The 15,638-nt window shown below is 31.9% G+C and overlaps 1 protein-coding gene across 1 annotated transcript; it reads right to left on the bottom strand.

The window, feature by feature from the left end:
- Positions 1-1,451: 1,451 nt before the first annotated feature.
- Positions 1,452-14,200, bottom strand: LOC134686354 (uncharacterized). The gene is made up of 2 exons (XM_063546028.1): positions 14,118-14,200; positions 1,452-2,537 (listed from the first exon to the last, which is right to left on the bottom strand). The coding sequence occupies exon 2, from the start codon at positions 2,394-2,396 to the stop codon at positions 1,464-1,466; it is 933 nt and encodes a 310-aa protein (XP_063402098.1). The 5' UTR covers positions 2,397-2,537; positions 14,118-14,200; the 3' UTR covers positions 1,452-1,463.
- Between the last annotated feature and the right edge of the window lie 1,438 nt (positions 14,201-15,638).

Genomic DNA, 15,638 nt, shown 5'->3' with positions numbered 1-15,638 from the left:
ATCTAAAGAGCACGGTGGTACGGTCTTGAGAATATCTATCAGACTGGTTCGATCAATAGAATGCGCTATTTGCTCATTCAAGAAGGACAGTGTCAACGCTGAAACATATAATTCAATTGTTTAGCCTTTGAATTAAGTTTTTAAAGTATAAATATTTAAATTTTACAATGACATACATTTATTTACTTGTTTGGAAATATTTAAATTTAATGTGTTTTATATTAGATACCATTCATTAGTATATCACAACTCGTTTAACGCCTCTCATTCAGTTTCAGTTTATAATAGTACATTTATTCCTATCTGAAATTAAAACCCTCAAATCGAATAGATATATTATAACATCAAAGAAACGTACGGTACATTAAATATTTCTTGTAATCTATACAGTCATACTCTTATTTTTCTATTATAAGTTTGACAATTACTTCTCACCTGATATTACACGGTATGATAAATATACAATTATTGCAACAGGAACTGCTTACCTTCCATAAGCAGATGAGTAGGGTTTATTTAAATTGATTCGTGTTGGTCCTTTGTAATATTTTTGGAACACGTTTTCTTGTTTACAATGTTGTTTTTATCGATGATTTTTGTTGCCCTTGCTTCTTTATTAAGCAAAGAATAATGCTTTCTCTGAGTTTATACAAATGTAGAACTCAGTGGAACGACGAGGATGCTGAAGTGCAATGATCCTTCTGAAATTCGATTATTGTGGCCGATGTGTGATAATTAAAATATAATTATATAAGCGGTACTTCTTTTGCTGCACCAGATGCGCATTTTGACAATTTATGTCTCATGAGTTGAACCAAAATATGTCAGAATCCAAACCATATTCAAAAACTGAATAAAATTTCTTTGGTCCTTTTGTTGGTGTTCCATTGTCTATATGCTGTGTGAAGTACACGAAACACGCGTCTGGTGTATTAAAAAGCCTTGTAATTTTAATAACTATAATCATGTCATAATGTTGTATTGTATTTTTTATTTTGTGTTTCGCTATCCTGTATGATCTTCTATTTATTTTTACTGTAGTCCTGTCATGTAATGTTGTCATTTTAGTGTTAGGTTTAACATTGCCATAGAAGCGGAAAGTTTGGCTAGACACAAAACCAGGTTCAACCAACCATTTTTTCTAAAATGTTCTGTACCAAATCATAAAAATGGCTATTGTTATCTTACAGATCGTTTCACTGAGTGTTGCATTTCGATTGGTTTTGTTGCACTTTAGTGTATGTGTTTTTTTCGTTGTTCTCCACTTATATTTGGATTGTTTCTCTCAGTTTTAGTTTGTAACCAGGATTTGTATATTTGTCAATCGATTTATGAATTTCGAACAGCGGTATACTACTATAGCCTTTATTTATGGCAATTTAAAATAAAAGAGTATACTAGTTCTTGTTATTATCATATAATCTTAAGTTTGATAATGAGTGAGAACATTTATATGTAATGTTCTATTCCTTCAACTGTAATATAACTTCCGGGTCAGAATACTCAGACGGGTTGTTAATAACCAAATTAAAATAATTCTCTATGGCTGAAGGAATGAATCTTCCTTTACAACCATGATGTGATGGAGTAAACTCTGCAAAAAAATACTGGTCATCAAATGCAAAGAAATCCATACGCATCATGATAAATGGCTTAGATAAAATTTCTGCGTGTCGCAACATTTCATGAAAGAACGGAGGCTGTTTGGCTAAAGAGTTAATGGGATAAATTTCTGGTACCTCCCTCATCTGAATCCGCTTCCATTTTGGCGTGAAAAAGTCGTGAGTATGACGTCCATCTTTTGTTTCGTCAACCTGTATGAAAAAGGGTTTTCCATGGAATGTGAACACTCTATAGTCCATAGGAAACCCACTAGAGCCTAGATACTCCTCAAACATACATTTAGGTGGTATATACTGGTAGTATTTTTCTTTTCCAGGGTTGAACACAATTTGTAACCAGTGATCGCATATCTTTTGCAAACATTGTAACAAATCTATTGCGTTACACGATGGACAATTTGTGTAATAGGCTGACGTGCATTTAGTTACTTTATTTCCCTCGATAATAGCTAAACCACCAGACATATGGTTCGGTTTAAATATATATTTATTTGGCAATTTACTTATAATATCTTGTGATATATCCTTTGACCTTGTGACCATCGCATACTCGACAGCCGTTTTAAGATCTGGCGTTTCACTTTGTACATACAATCTTGCCCAGTGCTTGTCAGCATACTTAGTATATGTTAAATTACTTAATTGATGATCCGCACACCAGTGATGGACACAAAAAAAGAAAATATGTAGTACGCTTATGACTACACTACACAGAACCGTAAATACGATGGACCATTTTATTCTTTTTGTTGTACATCTGTGTGTAATTTGCATAATTAGCAATAATTCTGAGTCAACTCATCTGAAAAAAATCCTCACAGATTCAGTCCGATCTAAGAGCTTCTTTGGATTCATTGTCATCAGCAACGCTCCAACCAAACCACTTGAAAGCTTGGGGTGTATATCCGTACAGACCTACAAATGAAAGTTTACTAAAAACAATAAAACTACTCATGAATTTGTTATTGTATATTATATATAAAAAAAGAAGATGTAACAACTCTCAACAATAGACCAAAATGACACTGAAATTAACAACTATATATCAGTGTACGGCCTTTAACAATAAGTAAAGACCAACCTGCGTAGTCCGCTATAAAAGGCCCTAAAATTACAAATGTAAACAATTTAAATGAGAAAACCAACGGCTTTATGTACAAAAAAATGAACGAAAAACAAATATAAGACACATAAACAAACGACAACCACTGATTAACAGGCTCCTGACTTGGGACAGGCACATACACACATAATGTGACAGGGTTCACCATGTTTGCGGGGTCCAAACCCTCACCTAACCTGTGACAGTATAGGAAGAGTTAAACTTAAGAACGAACTATAAAAAATCATTTGAAAATGGCTTAGCTCATCCGAGACCTCATCAGATAAAAATACAAGTTATACTACCAATGAAGTTGCAAATGGAAAACAGTAAAGAATATGACCGATAGTAAACAATTATTGGCTTTTGATCATGTTGATACAATATTATTATCATACCCAGAGATAAAATATTTACCGAGGCAAACGGCCGAGTGGCCGAGTTATAGCTGAGATAACACACACCAAGTTTTCGTTACAAATTTTACAAATATTTATAAGACATGATTTTGTTGCTTGACATAAAATACTTCCAGAGTCATGATTGGAAGGTTTTGATCATTATTGAACGCCGTATGATTACTGATACACTGTAGTTACTCACATACAGTCATTTGAATTCAATTTAATTAAAATCATATCAAAAGCTTTTATGCTTTTATTTATTCATATCGAATATTACATACTAAATATACTGTACTTCACAAGACAAGACAAGACAATATTTTATTTGAGTCTCACCTCTTCTAAAACATTTACATAATATTACAATTTAAATATTACAATATAAAACAAGAGCCACTCTAAAAAGAGTTATGAGAGACTATAAAAAAGGTATATACATTTACATATGGCAATGGCAGCCAATGGCAGTCAGCAGGGTTAAAGAACATCAGTTGTTCGACCTGTTAGTCAAATGCGTTATGTTAAAATATACTTTTTCACTCTTTTGGTCTTTTGGAAAATGTTGTTTGTGCTGTTTTTAGACCCTTCTACAACGAAATTTGTTTGACATGCACACGTATAAAAATTGCGGTTTTTATCCAACGCAGTCATAGGTTTGAACGTAGTTTTCAATTTAGACTCGTTTATATTTTTTGTTTGGGCATGTATCATATTTTCCCTCCGGTTTATATGATCCGTTCATCCTATATATTGACTCTTAAAATTCAAGAGTTAATCTAAAAATGAGGGTACTTTCTCTAAAAATGAGGGTGCTTTTTATATGGCCTTCCAAATACCGTTTCGATCCCTAACATCACTGAAGAGACATTTATTGTCGAAATCCGGATATGGTGTACTAAAGAAATATTGACACCGAATGTTTGTGGCACAACATCCTGTCCACAAGTTAACAATTTTTTTTCTTTCTGTGACGTATTAAATTTATAATAAGATCCATTTTGTTACAACCTGTGATCAATTTTATTTGGCAATCGCCAATGGCAGTCAGCAGGGTTAAAGAACATCAGTTGTTCGACCTGTTAGTCAAATGCGTTATGTTAAAATATACTTTTTCACTCTTTTGGTCTTTTGGAAAATGTTGTTTGTGCTGTTTTTAGACCCTTCTACAACGAAATTTGTTTGACATGCACACGTATAAAAATTGCGGTTTTTATCCAACGCAGTCATAGGTTTGAACGTAGTTTTCAATTTAGACTCGTTTATATTTTTTGTTTGGGCATGTATCATATTTTCCCTCCGGTTTATATGATCCGTTCATCCTATATATTGACTCTTAAAATTCAAGAGTTAATCTAAAAATGAGGGTACTTTCTCTAAAAATGAGGGTGCTTTTTATATGGCCTTCCAAATACCGTTTCGATCCCTAACATCACTGAAGAGACATTTATTGTCGAAATCCGGATATGGTGTACTAAAGAAATATTGACACCGAATGTTTGTGGCACAACATCCTGTCCACAAGTTAACAATTTTTTTTCTTTCTGTGACGTATTAAATTTATAATAAGATCCATTTTGTTACAACCTGTGATCAATTTTATTTGGCAATCGCCAATGGCAGTCAGCAGGGTTAAAGAACATCAGTTGTTCGACCTGTTAGTCAAATGCGTTATGTTAAAATATACTTTTTCACTCTTTTGGTCTTTTGGAAAATGTTGTTTGTGCTGTTTTTAGACCCTTCTACAACGAAATTTGTTTGACATGCACACGTATAAAAATTGCGGTTTTTATCCAACGCAGTCATAGGTTTGAACGTAGTTTTCAATTTAGACTCGTTTATATTTTTTGTTTGGGCATGTATCATATTTTCCCTCCGGTTTATATGATCCGTTCATCCTATATATTGACTCTTAAAATTCAAGAGTTAATCTAAAAATGAGGGTACTTTCTCTAAAAATGAGGGTGCTTTTTATATGGCCTTCCAAATACCGTTTCGATCCCTAACATCACTGAAGAGACATTTATTGTCGAAATCCGGATATGGTGTACTAAAGAAATATTGACACCGAATGTTTGTGGCACAACATCCTGTCCACAAGTTAACAATTTTTTTTCTTTCTGTGACGTATTAAATTTATAATAAGATCCATTTTGTTACAACCTGTGATCAATTTTATTTGGCAATCGCCAATGGCAGTCAGCAGGGTTAAAGAACATCAGTTGTTCGACCTGTTAGTCAAATGCGTTATGTTAAAATATACTTTTTCACTCTTTTGGTCTTTTGGAAAATGTTGTTTGTGCTGTTTTTAGACCCTTCTACAACGAAATTTGTTTGACATGCACACGTATAAAAATTGCGGTTTTTATCCAACGCAGTCATAGGTTTGAACGTAGTTTTCAATTTAGACTCGTTTATATTTTTTGTTTGGGCATGTATCATATTTTCCCTCCGGTTTATATGATCCGTTCATCCTATATATTGACTCTTAAAATTCAAGAGTTAATCTAAAAATGAGGGTACTTTCTCTAAAAATGAGGGTGCTTTTTATATGGCCTTCCAAATACCGTTTCGATCCCTAACATCACTGAAGAGACATTTATTGTCGAAATCCGGATATGGTGTACTAAAGAAATATTGACACCGAATGTTTGTGGCACAACATCCTGTCCACAAGTTAACAATTTTTTTTCTTTCTGTGACGTATTAAATTTATAATAAGATCCATTTTGTTACAACCTGTGATCAATTTTATTTGGCAATCGCCAATGGCAGTCAGCAGGGTTAAAGAACATCAGTTGTTCGACCTGTTAGTCAAATGCGTTATGTTAAAATATACTTTTTCACTCTTTTGGTCTTTTGGAAAATGTTGTTTGTGCTGTTTTTAGACCCTTCTACAACGAAATTTGTTTGACATGCACACGTATAAAAATTGCGGTTTTTATCCAACGCAGTCATAGGTTTGAACGTAGTTTTCAATTTAGACTCGTTTACATTTACATATATATATTTACATACATAAAACATAAAACAAATTAAAAGTATACAAATGTTAAGAATAACATAAAACAGTTTAAAAGTAAACAAATTTTAAGAATATAATAAACATTTTCTTTTCAGTAAAATATCATAGCAGATTTTGGCAGTGTAAAAATAAACATTTTCATCACTAAATAAAAATACAAATTTATCATCATCTGACATACTATTAAAATCATGACAAAAAGAATTAGCATGACTAAACAACACAGCACGAAAATCTGCATATAGTGGACATTTCAAAATTACATGTTTCTCATCTTCTATGGTTTCATTACAACTAAAACATATTCGTTCATTAATAGGTAAGTTCTGATACCGGCCCGTTTCAATTTTTAGGGGCGCAACACCACAACGAAATTTTGCAAAAGCACTTCTATATTTCCCTGCAATAGTTTTACAAATGTAATTTTCTACCTTAAATTCTGTTTTAAATAATTTATAAGTACGAAGTTTGGCATATTCATTCGAAACCAACTTATTATGCCATTCAGTTTTATATAAATCAATAGCTAAGCATTCTATATCCTTAATTACATTTTTAGTTAACAATATATCACAGTTACAATATGGTTCAAGATTATACTCTTTAAACTTAGTCATCACTCTGAAGCACCAGTTTTTAATTGGCTTATTTCCATACTTATATGACCATATAAATACTCTTTTGTTCAATCTATCATTGTCCATTTTACAAAATCTGGACCATAATCTAAAAACAGCTGTCCATTGCTTTACATTGCATGGAATCCAGCCCATATCACCATACAGAGATAAGTTTGGTGTATACTTTCCTACACCCATAAAAAATCTCATCGCTCTGTTTTTAACAGCATTTATGCAAGAGAATTCTCTTGTTCCCCATATTGAAGCACCATAATCGATGACTGACCATACAAGTGTGTCAAAAAGCTTTGTATAAGTAGAATAACAAAAACCACCATTTGATTTACATTTTGCGATCAATAACCCAAGAGCTCTACTTGCCGACTTGGCAATAGCTTTTGCCATTAAATCATAATTTAAAAATTCTGTAAGATGTAAACCAAGGTAAGTATATTGTATTACAATTTCAATATTATCATTACCCAGTATAAATGTATAAATAGACCTTGGAAAAGAAGGTGGTCTAAAATGAATAATCTTAGATTTACTCAAATTAACACTAATATCATTTGTATGACACCACATATGTAAAACATTTAAGAGCATCTGTAAGTCTGATTCATTTTCAGCAAGTAAAACAATATCATCAGCATAGAGCAAAATACATATTTTCTCTTCCTCTATCGGAATACCAACATTTAGACTTTTAACCTCATTTACTAAATTATTAATAAAAATATTGAATAAAATGGGCGATAACACACACCCTTGTTTTAAACCACATTGAACATCAAACCATTGGGTTAAATTCCCATTAACTTTAACACATGACTGTACTTTATGATATAAAGATTTTAAAGCATTCAACATTTTACTACTAATTCCTATTGACTCAAGTTTACAAAATAATAAAAATCTGTTTACAGTATCATATGCTTTTTTGAAATCAATAAAAGCTGCAAAAGTTGACATTTTACACATTTTTCTTGTTTCAATAATAGTTGTAATTGTTGACAAATGATCAATAGTATTACGATTAGATCTAAAACCATTTTGTTCATCATGTATAAAATTTAGGTCATCAAGCTTTACAGTTAATCTTGAATTCAGTACTCCGCAATACAGTTTATATGAAGTTGGCGCCAATGTTATTCCTCTGTAAGACATCGGGTCCCGAGGGTCGGAAGTCGAACTCTTCGGTATCGGGGTGATTATTCCTCTACTCCATAGCTCCGGTATCATTCCTGTATTATAACAAATGTTGAACACTTGAGTAAGGGCGTTTATAGCTGTCTGATTCTTATACATCTCCATCGGAATTTCATCACAACCAGGAGATTTTCCCGCTTTTGACAATTTTAAAATTTTGACAACTTCTTCATTGGTTATTTCACTATCAAGAATATCATCGGTTATTATGCAACTGTTAACATCTTTTTCGGTAGTTTCATATAAATTTCCAGAATTCAACATATTTGAAAAATCACATTTCCATTTATCTAAAACAATTTTCGGATCGGTACATATTGAATTATCTTCCATTTTCACTTCCATTGGAATACTTTGCCTGTTGTTTCCTACTCCAATTTTCCCGATTTTCCTCCAAAATTCTTTTGGGTTATCTTCTAAATTCTTTAATTCATCTTGCATACTATACCAGTATTGGCGTTTGGCACGTTGACACGCTTTATCGAAATGTTTCCTCTTTTGGACATAATTATGACGTAACGTACTTTTATTACAGGTTGCTTTAATCCATATTTTTTCTGCACTACAAACACAATTCCATAAAACGGTTAGTTCTTCATTCCACCATGGTTTTTTGCATCTACGGCGTTTGTTATTAAATCCATCCGTTATATATGTTTTACATGAAAGTTTACTTGACATCTCTGATTTTACCACTTTAACAAATTCACAATACATCTGGTCTAAATCGACTTGTGACTTATTTGAGTTTTCAAGGTCTAAAATAAGTTTGTTTAAGTCACAAATAGCTTCCGAATTTAAAAGAAAGTCCTGAGGTATATTTTGTGTGTCGTACCTCGTCTTAACAGATTGTTTGGTATTTTCACGTGTTATTTCAGTCACTAAAAAGTCTAGTGACATCTCCCATGATAACATAGAATGATCTGGAACAATTCCTTTTAAGTCATATTTTCCGATGCCATTTACAGTGTCGACTAAGGTACTTGCACGACTTACATTAAACTTTTCAAAATGTTGTAACTTTTCGTAAGGTACTATACAGTAATCTACTACACTAGATCCTCGAGTAGATACGTACGTAAAGTCGTTTTGAATCGTATTTCGGCCATTAAGTATACAACAGCTTATATCAGATAGAAAATCGCAAAATATACTTCCATACGTATTACATTTAAAATCAACTACATTTCGTTCTGGTAAGGAATCTACGCCTGGTATATAGTCTAGCATATCACCACATCGGCTATTCCAATCTCCACATAGATAAAACATATTTTCATTCGGAATTGTATAAATATCACCGATAATATTATCAAAAAATTCTTGTGCGTTTACAGCTCTAGTAGAGTTCTCTGGTGGCAAATACACCACGCAAACATAGAAACAGTTTTGAACACAGTTTTTTTCAGTAAATCGAATCCACATGATTCCATCTTTACTGCTTTCGACAATTTCTATTGAAAACTGGTCAGCAAAATCGTTCCTGACTAAAACACCAACTCCACCCGATCCACATTTTGCACGTTTATGTATATTATTTCACATGACCATAGCTATTTTCCTTTTTTACATAAGCGCTGTTTTATCGGTCGTGTATTGTCCCTGTGCCCTGTGGGATATAGATCACACAATTTATATTTCAATATGTAAATCACTAGCTTGCAGTGTATATAAAGTGCGAATCCAGCTAGTTCATTTTTACTGTTATATGCGGATATGTCTACTGTAGAATAAAGGATCATGGGAAAACTGTATTTGTTTACGTTTTGAAAATATCAAGTTAAAGGATTTTAAGTTAAGTTTTAACATATTTTCATTGTGATATGTCTTTATAATATACAAACATAGCATTACAGTTCAAATAAGTGTTATAAAAGCATCATAATATAGCATATCGATTATTGAAAGCGATCCATTTTAACTATAGATGCGATGAATTATCACTGTTAGTGCAGTCATTATTAATGTAGAATTTTTAAAGATGCGAGGAATTTTTATTGTAGAATTATGTGATAAATGCACTTGCAACAAATGAAAAAAAAACTTAGTTGATGACTTTAGGATTTATGATACATGTATTTTCAAATTGAAATACAAACTCCTCATTCATTCTTCATCAAATATATAGCTTTTCAAACTTGTAACAAAAGCGATTCTCAAAATGTCATATTGTATTCTTCAGATTACGTTTCTCCTTGATTTTAACTTATATAGGGAATCACTGGAGCGTGACAGCAGCGGACCCTCTTAGGCAGTCAGTGGGCCCCTACTTATGAAAAATTCTAGATCCGCAAATGGATACTACCGCAGAGGTAAAACCATGCACATTTGGGTTATCGTACACGAAATGCATGCTACAATTCATTTTTGTTGATTTTAGACCCTTTGGAACTCTATGTGGGCTATTTCAGCAACTAGGCAAAAAAAAAAAAACTAGATACACGGTTAGATTCAGCATGTCAACGAATTCCAAATATATATATTAAAGGACTTTTGTCTATAAATTTGGACCCCACAAAATTGAAAAAGGGACCAAAAATATAAAAAAAATGCATGCATCGGATACATTTGTTATTGAAGGCATGACTGTAACAATAGGATGAATATACAAAAATATCTTATTCTGGGGTCTCATTGGGGGTTTCTGATCCCGGATCCCGCTTACTGTTTTGTCAGATTCCCGTATTCCGCTTATTGTTTTGTCAGATTCCCGTATCCCGCTTATACTATGCAATTCTATTTTTTTGTAATTATCCGTGTCCCGCTAGACTTCATTTCCCGTTTTTCACTACACAATCATTTGACTTTCACCTGTCACGCTTGCAAAAAATCGGCAATCCGGCGTGACGCTTATACCCAAATGCGACCCACTATTTTACTCTATTTTGACTCATATTAAGCCCATTATAAATATATTAAAAAAGTAGCGTGGATTTTTTTTTATCCCTTTTTATCCCGTCTTGTTTCGTTTTAGAGCCATATATAGATGTCGTATGTGACAATGAGACAACTCTCCATCCGAGTCACAATTTATAAAAGTAGACCATTATACGTCAAAATACGGTCTTCAACATGGAGTCTTGGCTCACACCGAACAGCAAGTTATAAAGGGCTCCAGTGTAAAACCTTTTAAACGGGAAAACAAAGGTGCAATCTATATCAAGATGTACGTAATTAGTGGTGAAGTGTCATGGAAATGGATAAAAAAAAATAAGGATAAAGATCCCTATACGCTTTATAAGAAACTAAATGGAATACATTTGAAATAAATGTTATTTCTATTGAATTTATTAGAGTGTTTTAAAACCAAACTTTCCTCCGTAAGTTAAATTTTATCAAATCTTTCTCTTACTTTATCTATTTTTTGAGCAAGTCGGCTAAATTAAGGCTTTACAGCTAATTTTCTAATGCATGTAAAGCAAAACTTTGGTTGGCTTGCTTGCTTTGTTTGTATAATTGTTTATACAAACTTTGTAAATAAGATTGACATTTTTAAACAATATGAATAGGCATAATTTAACCTGTATTTTTAATATTTGAATTAAATTGTGTGTTATCATAATGATTATCCAATAAAAAAAGCAATCAAATCAACTAAAGTCTTGCTCTACATGCTTAAAGAAATTAGCTGTAATAGATAAATAAAATAAAATTATACAGTGAAAATGCACCGCATAAACAATACTAATGATTCGCTCCACAGTTAAAATGAAAGAATAGTATCATTATTCGACAGTAAACATGACTAGCATTACGAAATCATCATAGTGGAATTTAGTTAAATACGAAGAAACTGAATGACAAAACATATTCTACGTTACACAACTTTAATAATTGTGTTGAAATGAATGTTTTTACTGTAACAACATCTTACCTGTTAGTTATAAAGCACCTGCACGATCTGTTCGTGAATTGTCCTAAATATTCACCTATTTTGGTATATATTTCACAGCTGAATGGCTTTAAGCGCGATAAAACCCCGCTCGCATCTCTTATTTTGTGTTATTAGTATTATGTATTTCTGAACATAAACATTTTAACTAATTTTCTTCATTTTCTTCAAAAATTAAAAAAAAGTTAGTCTGTTTATTTATCATTCTACATTAGACATTTATGGCATATACAGTAAAAATGATATTTTAGGATCCGCACTTTACATACACTGAGCTTGTCATTGTAATTGTTCAGTGAATTTCATGGTGATTTCATGTCATCAGGTAAAACCGCTGAGAGTTTGTTTTGATAAGATGTGTTAAATTACTTTAAAAGCTGGATTTAAATATCAAATCACTAGTATCTAAACATTCCATATGAATTCTTATACAAGTTTAGTTATAGTAGTAATGCCCTATATAGTAGGGAATGAAGAACTTCATATCAAATGATATAAAATTGACTTCTTTTTATTCGTTTGAATTAACTTTAAAAAGATACATGAAATATGGATGGGTTTAATGTCCATTGGCAAATACGGGGCAAGAGCTTGTTAATGTAATATTAGTGTTTTATACTAGAACAAAATGCTTCACCAAAGTTTTGAAGTGTTATCTTAAAATGAATCAGTCCGAAGTTGGAGCATGGTACCATGCTCAAACCTTATTCTTACTTTTTTTAGTCTCACTAACGGGGTAAGAAAAGAACATATCTATTTTTCGAGTCAACTGTTTTACCGGCTCGGTCATCGTCATCGAATCTTCACCCTCTCGAACGTGGACTCTACGATGAAACTACTTCGAATGGACAGAAAACCGAAATTTTCGGAATGGTATTTTCTATAATTTATTGAACGGAGCAACCTTTGTAACTGTTAATACATAGATATTGACAGATATTAGCTAATTGCTTTGTTTTCTTCTTCATCAATTTTCCTAAAAGAATTTTAGATTGTCAGACAAGCCTTGCATTGTTTACGTGTTGGTAACTACTCCAAAAACAAACGTACACAGCCAATTTTGCATAGGTACTATTTTTGTACTTAAAATCTGTAGTACTGAAAATTTACTTTTGATATTTAGTACTATTTCTTTACTTTAAAATTATTGTACTATTTACGTACCTTTATTTTACAGTACTCGATTTGTAATTCAAATTTTGATACAGAAATAATACCCAAAGCCATCACAATATTCCATGTTTAAAAATCAGAATTTTAAGAGATTTGAAATAGACATATTATCAAAATGCTGAAAATGTAACGTTGTAACCAAAAATATGTAGTACTTAAATTTTCAAGTACAAATCAAGTATTGTAAAATACAGGTACCTAAATATTACAATAATTTTAGAGTAAAAAAAATAGTACTGAATATGAAAAGTAGATTTCCAGTACTACAGATTTTTGGTATAGACATAGTACCTATGCAAAATTGGCTGTGTATGTTGCTTGCAATAATCTGGTTTTATGTAAAGACAAATCGAACTTGGAAAAAAACTAACAAAATAACCTTTTTTGAGTTTGACATAATCGTGTGCCACCTTTATGTACGGCATTTGTTTCATTCGAATGGTGGGCGTAATTTTCAACTGGATTCTGTCTCTGTTCCTGTAGATACCAATGAGCACACTTACGGGGAATGATCGTAACAAAGAAATATTGATAGTAAACACAAGTCTATTATTTAGTATACAGGCACTCATGACTTTGATTTGCACTCGGATTAACATGAAATGTAAATCTAGGGTGACAGAATTTGTCCTCATGTCGATGTCAAGATACGAACTGAGAAAGGAGATGAACATTGAGTACACGTTGAAAAAACCTAACCAATTTTGATATTCTGGAATGGTCAACCAAGTCATTCATGGTGGTGTCCCTTAAACTTTCAGTATTCAAAGGGTTTTTACTTTGGTATTTGAGTAAATGCAAAGACTCTTTATTAATCTTAGAATAAGCATCCTCTAAAGAACTTTATGAAGGACACTTTGAGTACGGATAAAAAGTAATTGAACAGTATATCACAAACATTTCAACAAAAAAAGAGGATAAAATACTAACAGAAATATCATCTAAAAATCAAAATTTTACATTTAAACACATTCCCGTATCCTTATACTTTAAGTGTAAGAAATAAAAAGATTTGTGTACGTAACAGTTTCTTGTTAGTTTGAAAATTAAAATCATAAGTTTTGCTGTCTTACCTGACATATTCACGTATATTTACAAACCGTATACAATGTATAAAAACAAACACAGGTAAGTTAATAATTTCACTAGATGTCGGATGTAAAAAGAAAGAAGATAATTTATAAAAACTTCCGAATGGTTGCTCAAGCATTAAAACAGGATCGAATCGAATAAATCTAACCGGATTTCATGCGTGAGAAATTAAAATATATATAGATATATATTTCACTTGACGGAACTGAATACTACTAGTACAAAAATAGTTGTATCTATTTTCTGATCTAAATTTGATAAACAAGAGAAAATTATCTTAAATATATGATTTATGATTGAGAATAAAAACGGGAATATTTAAATGACGACAACCCGACTAAAGAGCAGAAAACAGCCCAATTCATTCTATATTAGGTCTTAAACACAGCGAGAAAATCCAGAACCTGGAGACGTGCTTCAGCTGGTCCCTAAACAAAAATGTATATTTATTCAGAAAAAAATGCATCACACTTAACTCCAAAACAAATAAATAAACCAAAACCCTTTAAAAACATACACACAGAGGAGTAACAAAGGCATAAGTTTTATGCTTTACCCTGGCATAAAAAAGTAACTTCTTTTCTCATATTGATAATATCAGATTATTACATGGCATTTTTCATATCGCATGTATTATCAGCCCTAGGTTCAATATCAGCCCAAGAGCCGCAAGGCTCGAGGGCTGATATTGACCGAGGGCTGATAATACATGCGATATGAAAAATGACATGTTATGATCTTTTTATCATATGCTTCAACAGTAGAGAAAAATAACAGATTCATGTATTGATCCTTTTACGTTAAAAAGAAGTTCAAACAGTGAAAAGTTCACGGACGTCGGACCCAAAATTTGATACATTTGATATGAAATCTTTCTATCATATGCCTCAACAGAGGAAAAAACCATTTTAATATTGACGAATCGACAAAAAAATAATTTCACAATATACAAATTTAAACATTGTTAGGAAATCTTTTTTTAAAGTAACTTTCTAAATTATGTTTCAGTGAAACTTAAAAAAAAAAATGCATTTATTTAATAATTTGTTTGGGTTCTTTTATCTTTTTTTTCAATCATTTTACACAATATACTTTCCAGTATTCAAATAAATGTTTTGTACACTACTTTGTAATGTTTTTCAATAAAAAAAAGTAGCATTGAGTTGTATTTTCCGGAATTTGCGAGTATCACCGGAATGCCATGTGATAACGTTACGGAAAGGCATGTGATAACAATCGAAGCGTGTGATCAACTTTTCATATCAGCCCGCTAAGCACCAATTCGAAAAATATGGAATATACGTTGATTTAATGCTATTATCATACGGTAAAAATCATATGTTATTTAGTCTAAGTATATGATAAAGTTCTATATTTCATAACACATGCATGTCTGTTGTAACAATAAATCAAGAGAACAAATCAAGAGAATGAATCAACAGCCAAACTAATATACATTTCAAATAAGGACTGCAATCAGCATTCCACATAATCTACTGGAT

The sequence above is a fragment of the Mytilus trossulus genome, chromosome 10, assembly GCF_036588685.1.
Source record: "Mytilus trossulus isolate FHL-02 chromosome 10, PNRI_Mtr1.1.1.hap1, whole genome shotgun sequence".
Taxonomy (NCBI): Eukaryota; Metazoa; Mollusca; class Bivalvia; order Mytilida; family Mytilidae; genus Mytilus; species Mytilus trossulus.
The sequence above is the reverse complement of the archived record's forward strand: the minus strand, read 5'-3'. Positions and strand labels throughout refer to the sequence as shown.

What these genes read in the sequence shown, in the direction of transcription:
- LOC134686354 (XM_063546028.1), bottom strand. Translation starts at nt 2,396, where the DNA reads ATGCAAATTACACACAGATGTACAACAAAAAGAATAAAATGGTCCATC.